This window comes from Balaenoptera ricei, chromosome 9 (genome assembly GCF_028023285.1).
Source record: "Balaenoptera ricei isolate mBalRic1 chromosome 9, mBalRic1.hap2, whole genome shotgun sequence".
NCBI classification, from domain to species: domain Eukaryota; kingdom Metazoa; phylum Chordata; class Mammalia; order Artiodactyla; family Balaenopteridae; genus Balaenoptera; species Balaenoptera ricei.
In genome coordinates this window covers 73,683,804-73,699,005 of record NC_082647.1, presented here as the reverse complement: position 1 = coordinate 73,699,005, position 15,202 = coordinate 73,683,804, and the positions used below count along the sequence as shown (strand labels likewise).

Here is a 15,202-nt window from a genome sequence, read left to right as displayed (position 1 = left end):
ATACAGAATGAGCCCCGTGTTGACGTAGGCATCCCCTCCCCTCCCATCTGGACAGAAGCCCAGAAGGGAGTGAGAGGGGGGTTGGGGGAATGCGAAGGTAGGGATCGCTTGGATCCCTGTGTAAGCGTCCCGAGGCGGGGCCGATCAAGGGCCAGACAAGAGTATTGGTTCTGGACCCACAAATAGATCAAGCTTTTCCCTCCTCCATCACCCTCTTAAATCCCAATGAGGTCACTGCAATGAGAGAGAATCAGATCAAGAGAGAAGGGGAGGAAGAGGACGACGACGAGGGAGAAGAAACCCAGACGGAAAAAGGCCATCAGACAAGGTCGCTTTTTCTGGCGACACAGTAACTGTGAGGAGTGTGGTGCTGAATATCATCTGCCCGCTCAGCCTGGGGACCAAGGGACTCGTAGAAGCACTTTGTGTTACCACGAAAACAAAGGAAAGAAGACGAGAGGGAGGGAGAAGCTCTGAGCAGTTCCGCCTTGGATCTGGGGAAGCAACGCTCATCTACTTGGCAAGGAAAGAAAGGGGAGCCTGAAAGGGTTTGGGAGGCTGAGGAGGGAACGGGATTTCCCTGCGGAGACTTGGGACGCGGCAGAACTCTGGACAGCGCCTCCCGAGCCGGATTGCAGGCTCGGGGCTCCGGAGCTCCGTGGCTCCCCCAGGGTTCCAGCTCCTTATTGAAAGCCCTTTCTCCCGGTGTGCTCTCCTCTCCTGGACTCTGACCACCGAACCGAACCGGGAAAATCCTTCTACGATCCCTGTCTGAACGTGCCAGGGGGTGGAGCGACTCTGCCTCTGACCCGGTCAGGGAAGAGGGTCTCCAGTTCTGGAAATCCAGTCCTTGTGGATAATGCTTCGCTGGTGAAGAAAGAAAAGTTTTGGGGTCTGGTAGGGGGCAGAAGGGGTAAGGAGGATAGTGGAAGAAAGAAGGTGGATGGTTGGCTTCCCTCTCTGATCTGGAAGGAATGATGACCGAGGAAGGATGTGCACCAGCGGCCAGATTATTGGGAGCCTCTTGGTTCTCTCTGTGCTGGAGATAGGGCTGGGGGTGTCCAGCGTGGCCGTAGGAGCGGTCAGCTTCAGCCTGGCCCTCCGAGAGCACAAGCCGCAGCTTGGAGACTCGTCCCCGGTATGGAGCGGGGTGTGTGTACGTTGAGCCATTTCACTCTCTCTTTACCTCTTTACGGTGATGGTCAGTGTGCGTGCGTTAGTCACTCCCTCCCTGGGGAAGGAAATTATAAATCTCCTCTGGCTTGCATGTAGGTTCATGTTGGCAGGCTATATTTCTTTATGTTGTCCTTTATTTATTAGTGTGTGTGTGTTTTTTTTTTTTTTTCTTAACTTGACTTGATACCAAATTAAATGGCTTTGTTTAAAGTTGGGGGGAGGGCAGTTTCCACTGGCTGAATCTGCAAAAGCCTGCGGAGTGGTGCTGATTAGGGGCATTACACCTGTCAAGGGCAGACTCACTTAGCTTAGTTTCTTTTACAAGGAAAATCAAAATGAAAGTGTCATTTCATTTTCTTATACCAGGAACAAGCAAGGATAGAATTGTGCATTTATTTCTGGGTAACATTGCCCAAAGTACACTAAAGGCAACACCGGTATCACAAAGAGAGAAATGGGGTGTGAGTGTGAAAGGAGCATTTTATCCCAGAAAACACTGCTCTTAATTTTCCCTTGTTAGCGTCTATAGAACTCCTTTGTAAGTTCTAGGCAATAAGTTAAACAACAGATTATGATATGTAACATTCTAATTGAAGAATAACTCAGCTTAAAGAGTACCTAATGCTCAGAGAAAATGTCATAATTTTCTCTAGGTCAGAGGGCAGACCCAGTGAGCTTCTTGTTTATCTTGTGAATCTCCAGGAGAGCTTTGGAGACCCATTCCTTCCACCAAGGATCAATAAAATAACTCAACACTATTCCTAGTGTGAGCCTAATTGTGAAAATCAGCTTTTCTTCTCCTTTAAGTTATATAGCTTCTATATCCATATCCTTCTGGGTCTCTGGCTCGATTCTATTTTCTCAGATAATTTAATAGGATGTTATTCTGTCACAGATAATCAGTGAGTATAATTAACAATCATGGCTTAGTCATGCTCTAGGTCACTGAGGAAAAAATTATTTAGAGTTCAAGAATAATTCTGAAGCAATTTATTTTTGAGAGAAGTTCTAGCATTCTTAAAACTGGCATACTTGTGCTTTAGAAAATTAGTTTTTATATTTTAACTTTTCAGAATGAAGTGTTTTTAAATTGCAGAAGTTAAAAAAAAAAGAAAAATATTGCTCAATTCTAACATTGAATTTTTCTAGGAATCCTTGTTCTGAATTCAATAAGTTACCACTAACCTCAAATAATTACCTTTTTCTTTATTATGTAATTTTATCAATGTATATTTTAAATTTAAGTATGAAAGACTAAAAGGCAAATCTTCAACCTAGTAATTTTACATCTTATATGTAGTAGTGATTATTTTGAGATTTGTAGTATTATTTATTGTTATTATTAGTTAAATAGAAATTGTTAGACTTTAAAACTTCTATCAGACAGTTGTCAAAATTAACTGTCAAAATTAACTGTAATGTCAACATTTAAATCACGGGAAGAAAATGTGATCTTTTGGTGGCTTATGAGGAAGAAGCCTCAAATACTCTTCAAATCAATTCCCCTCTGAAATTCAAGAAACTGAGTAAATAAATGTAGGTTATCTCTAAGTAGCATTAAAGTATCCAGTTTACCTTCAAGAATAAAAAAAGTGGTTACATTTGCTTAGTGTCAAGTAAGAAAAATAATTAAATTATTTTTTTCTTTCTTTCCCAACTATTTACTATTATCTAGGTGAGTCGACATATGCGTATGTACAGAAAATGAAAATTCTGAAGCAGCTCAGTGAAAAGCAAATAAAATAATTATACAGTCATTATCATAAAGAATTATTTCCAGCTTTAACATTTTGTTTCCTTAGAGTAACCAAAATTCACCTAGGATTCTCAAATAACAGTTTCAAATTCTATTGTCTGATTCAGTTTAAAAAAAAAATCCATATGATTGAATGAATGGATTTAAAACTTGAGTGCCCAAAGAGTTGGTCACTTTTATAACTCAACATAAAAAATCAAATTTGTGGAGATATAAATATCCAGATTTGATCTTTGTTTATCACATTATAGGCATGCTAAATTGATTTTTGAAATAATTTTTCAGAGGTCATTTGTGACACAGTCTGAATTATCTCTTAATTCTGGCAATGATGAATTCATATAACCAATATTTATAGAGGGCTTACCATACACAAGGTGTTTTACTATTTAACACAAAGCCTATTAAGGTGAATCAGAATGCCTAGCAGAGGAAACAAGATGGGTATGTCGCAAACTATCGGTAGTGAGAAATTAGTTTGACTTCAGGGAGTTACAGGAGTAGATAAAGGGGAGAGAGGAAATACCCATGGGAGAACTATTATTTTTCTCTTGATCTTTAAAGTTTATTGAAACTTGGAATTAATGTATCACAGTGTTAAGTAATGTGTCAGAGTATGAAATCTGGAGTTTGCTTGGGTACAAATCCCAGCTCAGCCATTAGCCATCTACTATCCGGATGACTAGCCAAAGTTTCCTCATACTCTGTAAAATAGGGTTGCTAGAAGTCGCAAATGAAATAATGCTCTTAGTAAAATGCATGGTATGTACTAAGCACTGAATAAATGCAAACAGCTAGTACTGGGTGCATAGACTAACAGTGAAGGGCATGAAAAAGAGAAACTTTTAGGCAGCAAGGATGAAGACAAAAAACTGGGGCAGGATGGGTTGTGTTTCAGGTAGAATAGGCTCTTCTATTTTTCTGGGGCTTAGGTGTGTGAGGGAGAGATAAGGATGGAAAGAGTGGAAGGGACCAGACCATGGGAGGCTGTGTGCCAGTCTAAGGCAATAGATTTATTTCCTCACAGTTTTAATATAATAATAATAATAATAATAATAATAATAATAATACCAATTCTTAGTTCCCAAAGAGACTGCAGGAATATGCAGCAGAAAACTAGATTGAAAACTACTAATCTCTTTGGTATTTGGTGAATTAAAAATCTGTGTTATTTATAAACAGTGGATGGGATTTTATATTAATTAACCTTTCAGGTCATAGTGTATAATCAGAATGTGTTTTGATTGGTGCCATGAAGTTTTATTCAACACATAAATATCATTATTGCCAGATTTTGAATTAAATTTTAGAAGCCAATGGAAATAAAAACTGCACTATGAAGGGATTACTTATTATAATGGACCTCAACATCATAAGCTTTTTTCTAGGTCAAATGCACTAAGAGTTCAGGCAACTATTTGATTATTTGGACTTAAATTATTATTGGATATTTTTGGATTGTTGGAAAAATTATTGGACCAAATTTTTTAAGTGGCTTAAAAAAAGAAAAAGGGCTTAAAATCCACAAGGTGGATGCTTATACAGACTGTCTCCAGTCACTATTTCACAATCAGGCAAAGGGTACATCCTGGGACCAGGCTAAAAGATGTGGGCAATTAGAAGGAACAATTACTTAACTATAATTTCATAGTGAAAGAAAGCTATAAATGCCTTATAGGATTTTGGCTGCCTCCTGATTCTTTGTTACAGTTTATATAGACACCTCATTGAGAACATGAAAGAATACATTATCACTAGATAACAATAAATGTACCATTGAGTAAACTGCTTTGGAAAAGAGATAGGCATGGTGAAATATAATTGATGTGTAAGGTATATTGACAGGGAGTTAAATAGACAGGGCTATGCTTCCAAGCTGCTGTGGGATAGTCATTTTTCTCAGTCTCACTTTTCCAGTGAATCATCATTTTTCCAGTGAATCATCTATAATGGAAGTGGATTATATTTAGTGGTACACAGATCCAAGAGAATTTTATTTTGTTGCTCTAAGTTGGTACTTGAAAAATCTAAAGATTCAAATGGCGGTGTCCAGAGAAGCATCTGATACTGAGTTTTATTTGATACATACCATACTGAATTCCATCCATCTATATCTGATATTCATTCTATAAATTATATTAAAATAACTTTTCTTAGGATCCTTGCCCCACATGTAAAATAGTCTTTTAAAATATTCAAAGTTGTTCTGATCAAAATCATATAAAGTTTGAGTGATTTTTATTGCTTATTTTTCTGAAGCATACTTGATTTGTACATCATAACTTCATCTGCTTAAAAAATCCTATACTTTAGGTGAGTGAAGTTTATAGCATAATCAAGTCACATACTTAGTATGTAGACTCCTGATTCACCATGGCAGCAACTCAGCCAGTGGTAAGATTGTGTTGAAATTCACCTACTGTACATTCTGACCCATACCGTAGCACCACAAATGAGGTGCTGTGTATAAATGATACTTGCTAAAAAATGTTATTTCTAATATTTAAGTCTGTTCAGTTCATTTAAGGAAAAACAAAATAAAGTGAAAGAAACCCCTCAAACAGTTACTTCAATTGTACAAAATTTGAAGCTAGTGTGTCTCTGGCCAGATAATACATCATTTTTCTCTAAAGTTAAAATATATAATATAAAGGACGCATATAATTTGTCATGAGATGAAAACACTGCCCCTATCCTCAGAAAAAATTACAAATGTACATTTATATCCAATTTTTAAATTTTAATTATATAAGTAATTCATAAATATTGTTTCAAAGGGTTAAAAAAAAGATCAAAACTGAAGTTCTCTTCCCTACCACCTCATCAAGATTAGCCACCATTATAAATTTAGTGTGTAATCTCAAGATATTTCTTTATGCATAAATAGTATTGTTTGAACATATAGACTAATTTTAATACCAAGTTTCTGGATATAATAAAGCCCCTTCATGCACTCTCTCTAGAGCCCAGGTAAAGAATATCTTCCTTATCTGAGTCACACTCTTATACTCAAGTCCTACTTGTTATCTACTCAAGTCAGGGCAATTAGATAACTGGCAATTAGATAAGTTAGACAAGCTAAACAGTTGGAAAATGTAGTTATTATTCAAGGAATCATACTCTTGTGTCAAAAAAAATAAAATGCCGATTTCTGGTGTTGATTGATAATGGTAAGATGGAAGAAAAATGGTGAGTTTTGCCATTATCCGATGATATTTTTTTGTTTTAGTCTGTATTTCACCCACATGTAAGTGACATGTGTTGAAATTTCTATCCAGAGGCCATGAAAAATTCTGCTTCAGGATTTTGGCCCTTATTCAAGGGTATAACTGGTCTTGAAGAATTTGCCATAGAAACATTAGGGAATAAGTGATAATAATAGCATCAGTCACCTATTTGTTGACAATTTGCTCCATACAACATGATCTAGACAAAGTCACATCTTTTCATTTGGATGTTTTTGCATAAAATGTTCAAGTTGGCTCTCTATATTGACTTAATTATTAACCAGATCATCCAATATGTGCTTTGAATATGGCTAAGCAATTTAACTTTCCTGTATATTCACTTAGCCCTCAGATAATACTTAATTTTATTAGTAGATGGGAGGCATAACCCAGCCCTCCAAACTTCATCCAAACCTATCTTTAAAATTCAGTAAAAATTAGAATAGATTTTGTTGTGTGTGTGTGTTTACACACCCACCAAAGGGGAAAAACCCCAACAATTTTCTGTTCAAATGATGTTGGCTCATTCACTTATGAAGTGAACAAAATTTCATCCTACTACTGCATTATATATATATTGATACATAATTCTATTCATTCATATGGCATTTCTATACCTAAATGAGCCCAGGGTTGTTCAAAATATTTAACTTTATTGTCCTAATTTAGTCAAATTACAAGGTGGTTACTCTGCAGATAGGTGTCCATGTTGAAATACATGGACAACGGCAGAATAATTAGAGGATAGTATATAAAGACTCTCATTGAGCATCATTCTAGGAGAAAAAGAGAGAAAGAAAAGACACTATGTGACTACTTTCCTCTGTGATGTATAAAGCCATGCAATCCTTGTCATGAATGCAGATCTAATCTATATATACTTTACTCATATTGAATGACAGATGGGATTCATACATCTCACTCAATATTACTGTAGCTCTGGATAACTTATGTTTCTTCACTGAGTCAAGGAGTACCTATTTTACGGGTTGCTGTGAAGCTAAGACAATGCTTATAAAGCTGTCAGTAACGAGCCTGGCACAAAGTAAGCGCTCAGTGAGCATTAGCTGCTCCTTTCTTCTACTGCCCTGTTCGGCTCCATGACTGCCTGGGACCACTAACCCACTAGTGGTGCACTGGTTCTTAACATTTGTCCTACACCCTTAATCAACTCTAGTTTGACTCATCATTTTTGTTTTTGTTTTTTGTTTTTTCTTTTCATGTATAGTATCTAGTTAACTTTTGATTTAATCCAGGTATATACATGAACAACTACAAAAATGTACCAAAATATCTACATTAGAGAAGTCATGTAAATATTCAGCTTAAAACCGAATGGGGAAACAGCTGCTGCTGTAAGACACCTCTCTCTTTGTTTTTCTGTTGGAGGTGGAGAGGGTGGTAGAAACCCTGTGATAAAGATATTTGATAATCAGATAAGTTAGACAATTATCTAAGTTAGGCAAGTCAGACAGGGGGGATATGGTAACTACTTTTTATACCATAAAACAAAGTCTTCGAAACACATATAAAACTATATGTTACTGTCATAAAGTCAGAATAAAAGTACAAATTAATACTTCTGACAGATACTCAATATCTTGGAAATTCATATGGTTTTGCCCTAATTACCCAAATAGCTTTTGAAGCAATGTTGATTACATGTTGTACTATTAATAGATTCATCAATGAAATATCTAGATTTCAACAATGACTCTTATAATGTTAATTAGTGATCATGATTTTTAGTGCCAATATTACAACTCAAGAAGCAATTGAAAGTTCCTTTAGTTCATGATCTGTTATTAAATATTGGAAACAATTAAGGCAAAAATAAAATATTAGTGGTTAAGTATATCACCTTGGGGGAGAGGGTGCCTTGAGCTTTTTATCCTATAGAAATAATACTAGACATGATTTATTAATGGTTAACTATGGTCCATATGCTTTCTTATACATTTTATTTCTAATTTTAACAACTTTGTGAACAATGTAGTGTTTTATAAAATTTATGTAGGAAAAAGAACTTACCTAGGGTCCACCATTATTTAATCAGCTGAGTTAGTATTTAAAGCCAGAGCAGTCTTATTTCAAAATCTGTACTTCTTTGATTGCATTGTGTGGAACATGGGATATTTTCATGAAAAAGTCATTCACTGAGGCCTGGCCTCATTATTTGCTCCCATCCCTGTATCTACGAGTCAGGCAGGATGGCATAAAAGCCGAGTCCCGATCACTGTTTGTATCTATTTTCCGGAAGAGACTGATATAGTCAACTGATCAACGACACAACCCCGATGTTCTCAAAAGAGTGTGAGATAATAGATTAAATTGTTCCTATCCGTAAAACTTAAGCTTTAGCCTTGAAAAATAAAGCTAAATTATGCATCTCAAATAATCATTAAACATTATGAGGACAAATCAGGAAGACACAAAATAACATATTTGTTTAAATATGTTCAGAAGGAGAGGTATCAATGAAGGATCAAGGGTATTCTTCCTCATGGAGGGAGAACTGTACCCAGGCCTTGGAGATAGGGCAGATTTCCAGTGGGCAGAGGAAAGAAGATGATGTGCTAAGCAGTTATTAGTATGTGTAAAGTCATGGAAAGGATAATAAAATGGAGAGTTTGTGGAGGATTGAGGAGACTAAACTTGTTAGAGCAAAGACATGTTCACAGAAAAACTGGTAAGTGAAGATCTACCTCACCTGAATAGGATGGGTCCAGCTTCAAAAGGGTCCTGAAAGAATGGTAAGACTAGTCTGCTCTTGATTCCCAACTAAGCTTGGTGAGTTCTGCTCAGTAGAACTTGGGGATCATGAGGCCAAGGCAGTGGGGCCAGGCATTGCTGCTCAGTTTCAAGGCAAAACACCAGCCCTTGGTTCCAAGATGTGTATGCAGGATCAAGAGAAAGACTTGAGGGAAATCTTGAGACTTGAAGGAAGTGAAAATCTTTCATCACAAACCTAACTCCAACTTCAAATGGCTTTCCTATTATTGACGGTGGATTTGTAAGATCATAAGTTCCTTTTGTTCAGTTATTCTTACGGCTGCCTGACATACAAAAGTAAGAGTTCATTTGTGTAATTGGAAGTATTGGCATGACACACAGAAATGAAAACAGGTTTTGGAGGTATTAAGACTTGGGTTCACATTCTAGCTCTAGTATTTTCTAGTTTTTTAGTTTGAATGATTTGAATTATCTCACTGAGCAGTCAGCTAACTCATTGGTAAAATAGCAATCCTACTACCTATCTCATGGAGTTTTCTAAAAATTAAATGTAGTACTCCCATAAAGGGCTTGATAAATGCAGTAACTGTGACTGGTCCACAACAATGACTGCACGCTTTTGCCATGTTTCTGGAAAAATCCATTTTCTGTGTGTGGTTTCTATTGTGCGTTATAGACATTTTATTTCTATACATTTCTGAAGGGGAGCTTATTGTAAGACCGTTGATGAAATTGACCTTGGACTCAAGACTTAGCAACATTTAGGTCATATATCCTCTCTTAGAAAATATGTACTAGTCATAACCGATTTTGGGCATTAGTAGTGGTGATTTAGTGTGCTTGTCCCAGAGTCCCAGGAATATTTTCTAGGTCAATATTGAGATAAAGAGGTATAATTTTTGTTTGTTCTATCAAATACAGATGTGTTCTTGATTTTCTCATTAATTTTGCTGGGTTGTTGGAATTTTTAGTTCTTTCTCTACTTGTTTTCTGCCAATTAATCTCCTATATAGATTACTCTGAAGAATTAAAATAATAATTAATGATAATAATGATGACATAAATAATAACAGCAATGGCAGCTTATGTTTATAATATACTACATTGCCTAAGAATTCCACCTACTTTTGTTATAACACTTAGCAGGTGAGTTTCTTCACTTAAGGGATGAGAACCTAAAGGGTTTAGGATTCAGTGATTTAAGATCGAAAAGCAAAGTCAGTTACAGGTGTAGGGTAGAAACCTAAATCACCTGAAGAAAGAATGTATATGTATGTGTGTGTCAGTGTGTGTGTGCATGCGCCCATGCAGGTGCTCATACATGTACAATGGAGATGGAGAGACAAGTAATTCCTAGGAGGAAGTCAATAATTATCACTGATACACAATATAAGCTGCATTTAGGCTGCTAGTGCCCTGATTTGGGGGCAAGTTCACAACGTCGTGACCCTCTATCAGCTGCCTCTCATCTCCATAACTGGCAGGCTTTCAGAAACTGCCAGGCATGTTGGATGGACATTCATTCGTGGTGTTGACAATTCTTAGGAAGAGTATAACTTCTACCCTCCGGTCTCCTGTATCCCCTGGATATTTTCAACTCTGAGAGGACAGGCCACAAATCATAGAATCAAAGCTGGCATATACCCAAGGAAGTATCTCTTTTCCTTTCCTCTTCACCAAAGCTGTCTTCTACAATTTTAACTTTATTAGATCTTCCACGTGTATCAAGTCGTGAGCTTGATATTTGAATGTTGCCCAAATATATTATAGTATTTAAGTTAATATTATTTATATGACACGAAGGAATCTTAAACATAAAAATACAAGTGAAAACATTGCAAATTGGGACAGCCCACATTAATGTAAAACTACCTTAATTTACATAAAAATACTTATTAAGTTGTTATTATGAAATATATAGAGCTCCTGTAAAATGTATATATATAAAAAGTTGATGCTACTTTAATAAGTAGAATGTCATGGACAGCATTATCTGTATCTGGATGTTGAATATTGATTGCCTCTTCCTTTACTTCCCTCTAGAACTAATCATTTTTTAAAATTTTAAGTAAGTTTGAATTTTAAAATTCATTTATATGTTATATTTGGCTAAAATAAAACTTTGGACTCAGGAGGTAAACTCTTCTGATTTTTTCCTATCTCTGAAATAGTTTTATTTTGTTTTGTTTTAATAACGAACATGAATAATGACTATACCTAAGATTTACTTGGACAATTGCCACTTAAATATACTGCAAATTCAAAGTCCCTCTTGCTGAAAATTTACAAGTTTAGTTAAAATTTTCCTTGCTACTTTTGGAGCAGAAATAGCTCGAACATCAAAAAGCCTTATTTACTTAGCATACTCAAAATATTCAACAGATTATTTTTTACAAAGAAAATCTATCACAAAGAGTAGTTGTAACAGAACACAATGCATAATTCATTAAATACAAGAAAGATTGCATTACCTAACCCCTGAGTGGGGGTGTGAAAGAATGAATGGCATTCTGAGCATCAAGGCTGATTCTTTCTAAAGAAAGAAAGAATTCCACACTGAAGGATTTGGGTCCCAGGCCAGTAAGAAGTTTCTGAGATTTTTGGACTTGGGTTCATTTAGAAGAGCTTGGCCTGCCGATCAGCCTTATGCTATGTTTGATGCTTTCTTCTGAAATTCATTCTTGCGTGTTGATAGTTTCATTCAGTTACTTTGCAGTCTCTGCAAAGGTTTCTTTCACTACTTGCTGTGCATCCCCATTTACTACTGTGGGGTTTTTCTTTCCATTTCTCCCTTGAGTGCTTTTGGTTTAATTTCTTTATTTGCTCTGGTTGCCTCTTACCCCATGCTGTCTGCTAGGCTACCAAGATGGCCTGGTGCTAATGGAGGACTGCTCGCTTATCACATCCGCATAGCTCTTGTACACTTTATCCTCCTGGTATTTTATTTTCCTGTGAAGGTGATTATATTTGTGAGAGGTAATGGCTCTGTTGATAAAAAATGTACATTTACCCTTTCCCAGTTGAACTTTTAAATTTTTTTAAGTTTCAAATTTTCCTGGAGTGGAAGAAACATAGTATATGGATCAATGTATATAGAATGCCTTACTTTATTTCAGTGTTCTGTTTTGGGATGGAAAACAAGAAATTAGATCTAGCTTAAGGGGAAAAAAAGAACACTGCATATTAGCAGGATCTTCCATAGACTAAGAAAAGAAAGGAATATAAATAGGAAAGTAGAAAAGTGACTTATTTTTAAAATAAACGCTTTGCTGAAAATGCAGAATAATTGGGAGAGGGGAAAGCAGAGGCCATTGAGGAGATCTATAAATCTAATAAAGGCAGAAAAAGCCCAGGAAACTGGGTTGTTAGATAGCATGGTCAGGGCCTGGGAACCCCCCAGGGGTTAGGCTTATGAAAATGGGGCCAAATCAACGTTGAAGTCAGTGACAAAGACACTTGATCAGCCTGAGCTACATGGTCTACACTGGGTTGGGATGAGTCAAGAAGAGGAATGACAGCACGGTATGGAGGAAGAGCTATGGAAAATGAGGAGAGTCTAGTTCCTGTTCCCATTCTCATAAGCCAGATGCTATTCTCCTCAATTCACTTTCTTATAAGATTTCGTTAACAAGTATTGATTCCACAGCTACGACATTCTATGCTCTGAGTTAGGTTCTGAGAATTTAGCAGTGAATAAAATGATCATGATCCCTGGTCTTCTGAAGCTTAATTTAAAAAGGAATATAGACGATGAACAAATAATGCACAACTTAACAATTAAAGGTTGTACCTGTTAAATAGGAGAAGTATAGGCTTATGAAGACTATAACAGTTGTCAATAATGGGAGAATCAGAAAATGCATCTCTAAGGAAGCAATATTTTCTGAAGGATGATGAGGCATTACCCAGACAAAGAGGGAAAAAAGCATTGTTCCAACAAAAGGGAATACCGTGTGTAAAGACTCTGAGATATAAAAAGATCCATGTGTTTGAGAAACTGAAAGAAGGCCAGGGTAACTGGAGTAAGACTAATGAGCAGGAGGAGATATAAGGCACTGGGTGAGGTGAAGAGACAAACGGAGGGATGAAAATCACTTTAGGCTTTATATATATGGTACAATGTTTTTATTTTCTCCTAATTATAATAGGAGCCACCAAAAGATTTTAAGCAGGAAAGTAACAGGATTATACCTGCGTTTAAAGAAGCTCATTTGGGGCTGCATTTAAAAAAAATTTTTTTTGGAGTCAGACAAGTTCTTAACTTGTCACAAATTAAGTCACGAGTCTAGTTAGGAGGCTGCTGGGGTGTATGAAGCAATAGTTACATGGATGAGAGTTAAAGAATAAAATAAAAATAAAATAAGAACAGATATTTGAGATACAGAGTTGACAAGACTTTGTGTTTCATTAGATGCCATTGTAAAGTATTAAGAATGAGTCTCAGATTTCAGGACTGAGCAACTGATAGGGTCCTATTTACTCTTGAGATTAGAGGATTAGAGAAGGAAAAACTCTTTGTGTGTGTGTGTGTGTGTGTGTGTGTGTGTGTGTGTGTAGGGGATAATTGTGTATGGTGGGAAGAGATCAAAGATTTATTTGTGATCTGTTAAGTTGGAGGTGCCTGTGAGACATCCAAATGGAGAGATGCTGTGGGCTATTAGATGGGTCTAGAGTTCAGGGCTGGAAATCTAAAAATGCGAGTAGACTGTAAATACATTAAATATATTTAAAGGTATTTAAAACCACATGACTTGTAGAAACCACCCAAAACAATGCCTTCAGTTACTGTTATATTCAGAAGCTGGACATTCAGAATTTACTATAATACTCAGAAGTAGAAAAAAGAGACTGAGAAGTTGTGACCAGAAAAATATGCTAAAGACCAGGAGAGTGTGTTATCAGAGAAGCTCAAAGGAGAGAGGTTCCTTGTAAGATGAGGAGTGAAATGTGGAAGTCATTACTTACTTTAGCAAGAGAAGATGAAATAAAACATGGTGTAGAAGGCAGTCTGAAGTCTGAGAGAGAACGGGAAGTAAGAATGCAGAAATAGTAAGTGTAGAAGCTTGGCAGTAAAGGGAAGATGGCATAGAGAGAAAGAACAATCAATGTAAAAAGATTTGGAGTCAAGGAAGGCTTTCATTTTTAAGGGAGATTTTGGAACACTTTGGCATGCTGATGTGAATAACGGAGTAGAATGGGAGAGTTATAAAGGGCGAGAAAGAAAGTCTTTGAGTAAGTGAAGGGTGATTGAATTTAGAGCTAAAATGGAGGTTTTGTGTTGATAAGTTTTATCTTTGTTTCATGTAATAAAGCAAGATAATATGAGTTAAGATGCAGAGCTTGTCACATCTAATGGTGAATAGAGAGAGGATTCTCTGACAGCTTTTGTGTTTTCTGTCTAATTTGATATATGTCAATAGCTAAGGGTAAAGAAGAAACAAATGTCTGGTTTGACTCTGAGAACATGATTAAAATGTCTTCTCTCCCTCTTGACTGAGAATTATAATTAAGTCATACAATATGAACAGGATAGAGACATAAAAATAATTTATTCCAATTTCATTTTACAGATAACTAAACAAACCCAGAGAATTAGCACTGGTGGCTAACTACAGAACCAGGACAAGAGTCCAAGTCATCTAATTCTTGGTCTAACACTATTTGCCAAGATGCCTCAAAACATTAAATATTATTAAAATAAGTGTTCAACCAAAAGGATAATGAAATTATGTGGCTATGCCCCAAACTGAACAGGAATGATCTCAAATTATTGGCACTGCTAGCTATCATGGAGATGTAATAATTATTTTAACAGATTTCAGGGGTTTCCTCCCAGTTGGGAGTTTCAGGGAAACAGCTTTCCAAAGAAATTGTGAAATTGTGAAATTGTGACGTGTTCTCCATGGTGCTTTTCCAAACTGACTGAGATAAGCTAATTTTTTTTTTTTTTTCCACCTTGGGTCTTCGTTGCTGTACGTGGGCTTTCTCTAGTTGCGGCGAGCGGGGGCTACTCTTTGTTGCGGTGCATGGGCTCCTCATTGCGGTGGCTTATCTTGTTGAGGAGCACTGGTTCTAGGCACGTGGGCTTCAGTAGTTGCAGCGCACGGGCTCAGTAGTTGTGGCTGGTGGGCTGTAGAGGGCAGGCTCAGTGGTTGTGGCTCACGGGCTTAGTTGCTCCACGGCATGTGAGATATTCCTGGACCAGGGATTGAACCTGCGTCCCCTGCATTGGCCAGCAGATTCTTAACCACTGCGCCACCAGGGAAGTCCCAAAGCTAATTTTTAAAAGTTACTAATGTTTCCAAACCCA

General features: G+C 36.8%; 1 protein-coding gene across 3 annotated transcripts in view; it reads left to right on the top strand.

Moving 5' to 3' along the window:
* The first annotated feature begins 991 nt into the window (after nt 1-991).
* TMEM196 (transmembrane protein 196) overlaps nt 992-15,202 on the top strand; it is a 50,538-nt gene continuing 36,327 nt past the window's right edge. For 2 of the 3 annotated variants that reach the window (XM_059932848.1, XM_059932846.1), the window contains exon 1: nt 992-1,138. In XM_059932848.1, coding sequence (XP_059788831.1) covers nt 992-1,138 — 147 coding nt within the window. Of the gene's footprint in view, nt 1,157-15,202 lie in introns of all 3 variants that reach the window. The other variant, XM_059932847.1, reaches the window with a different exon arrangement.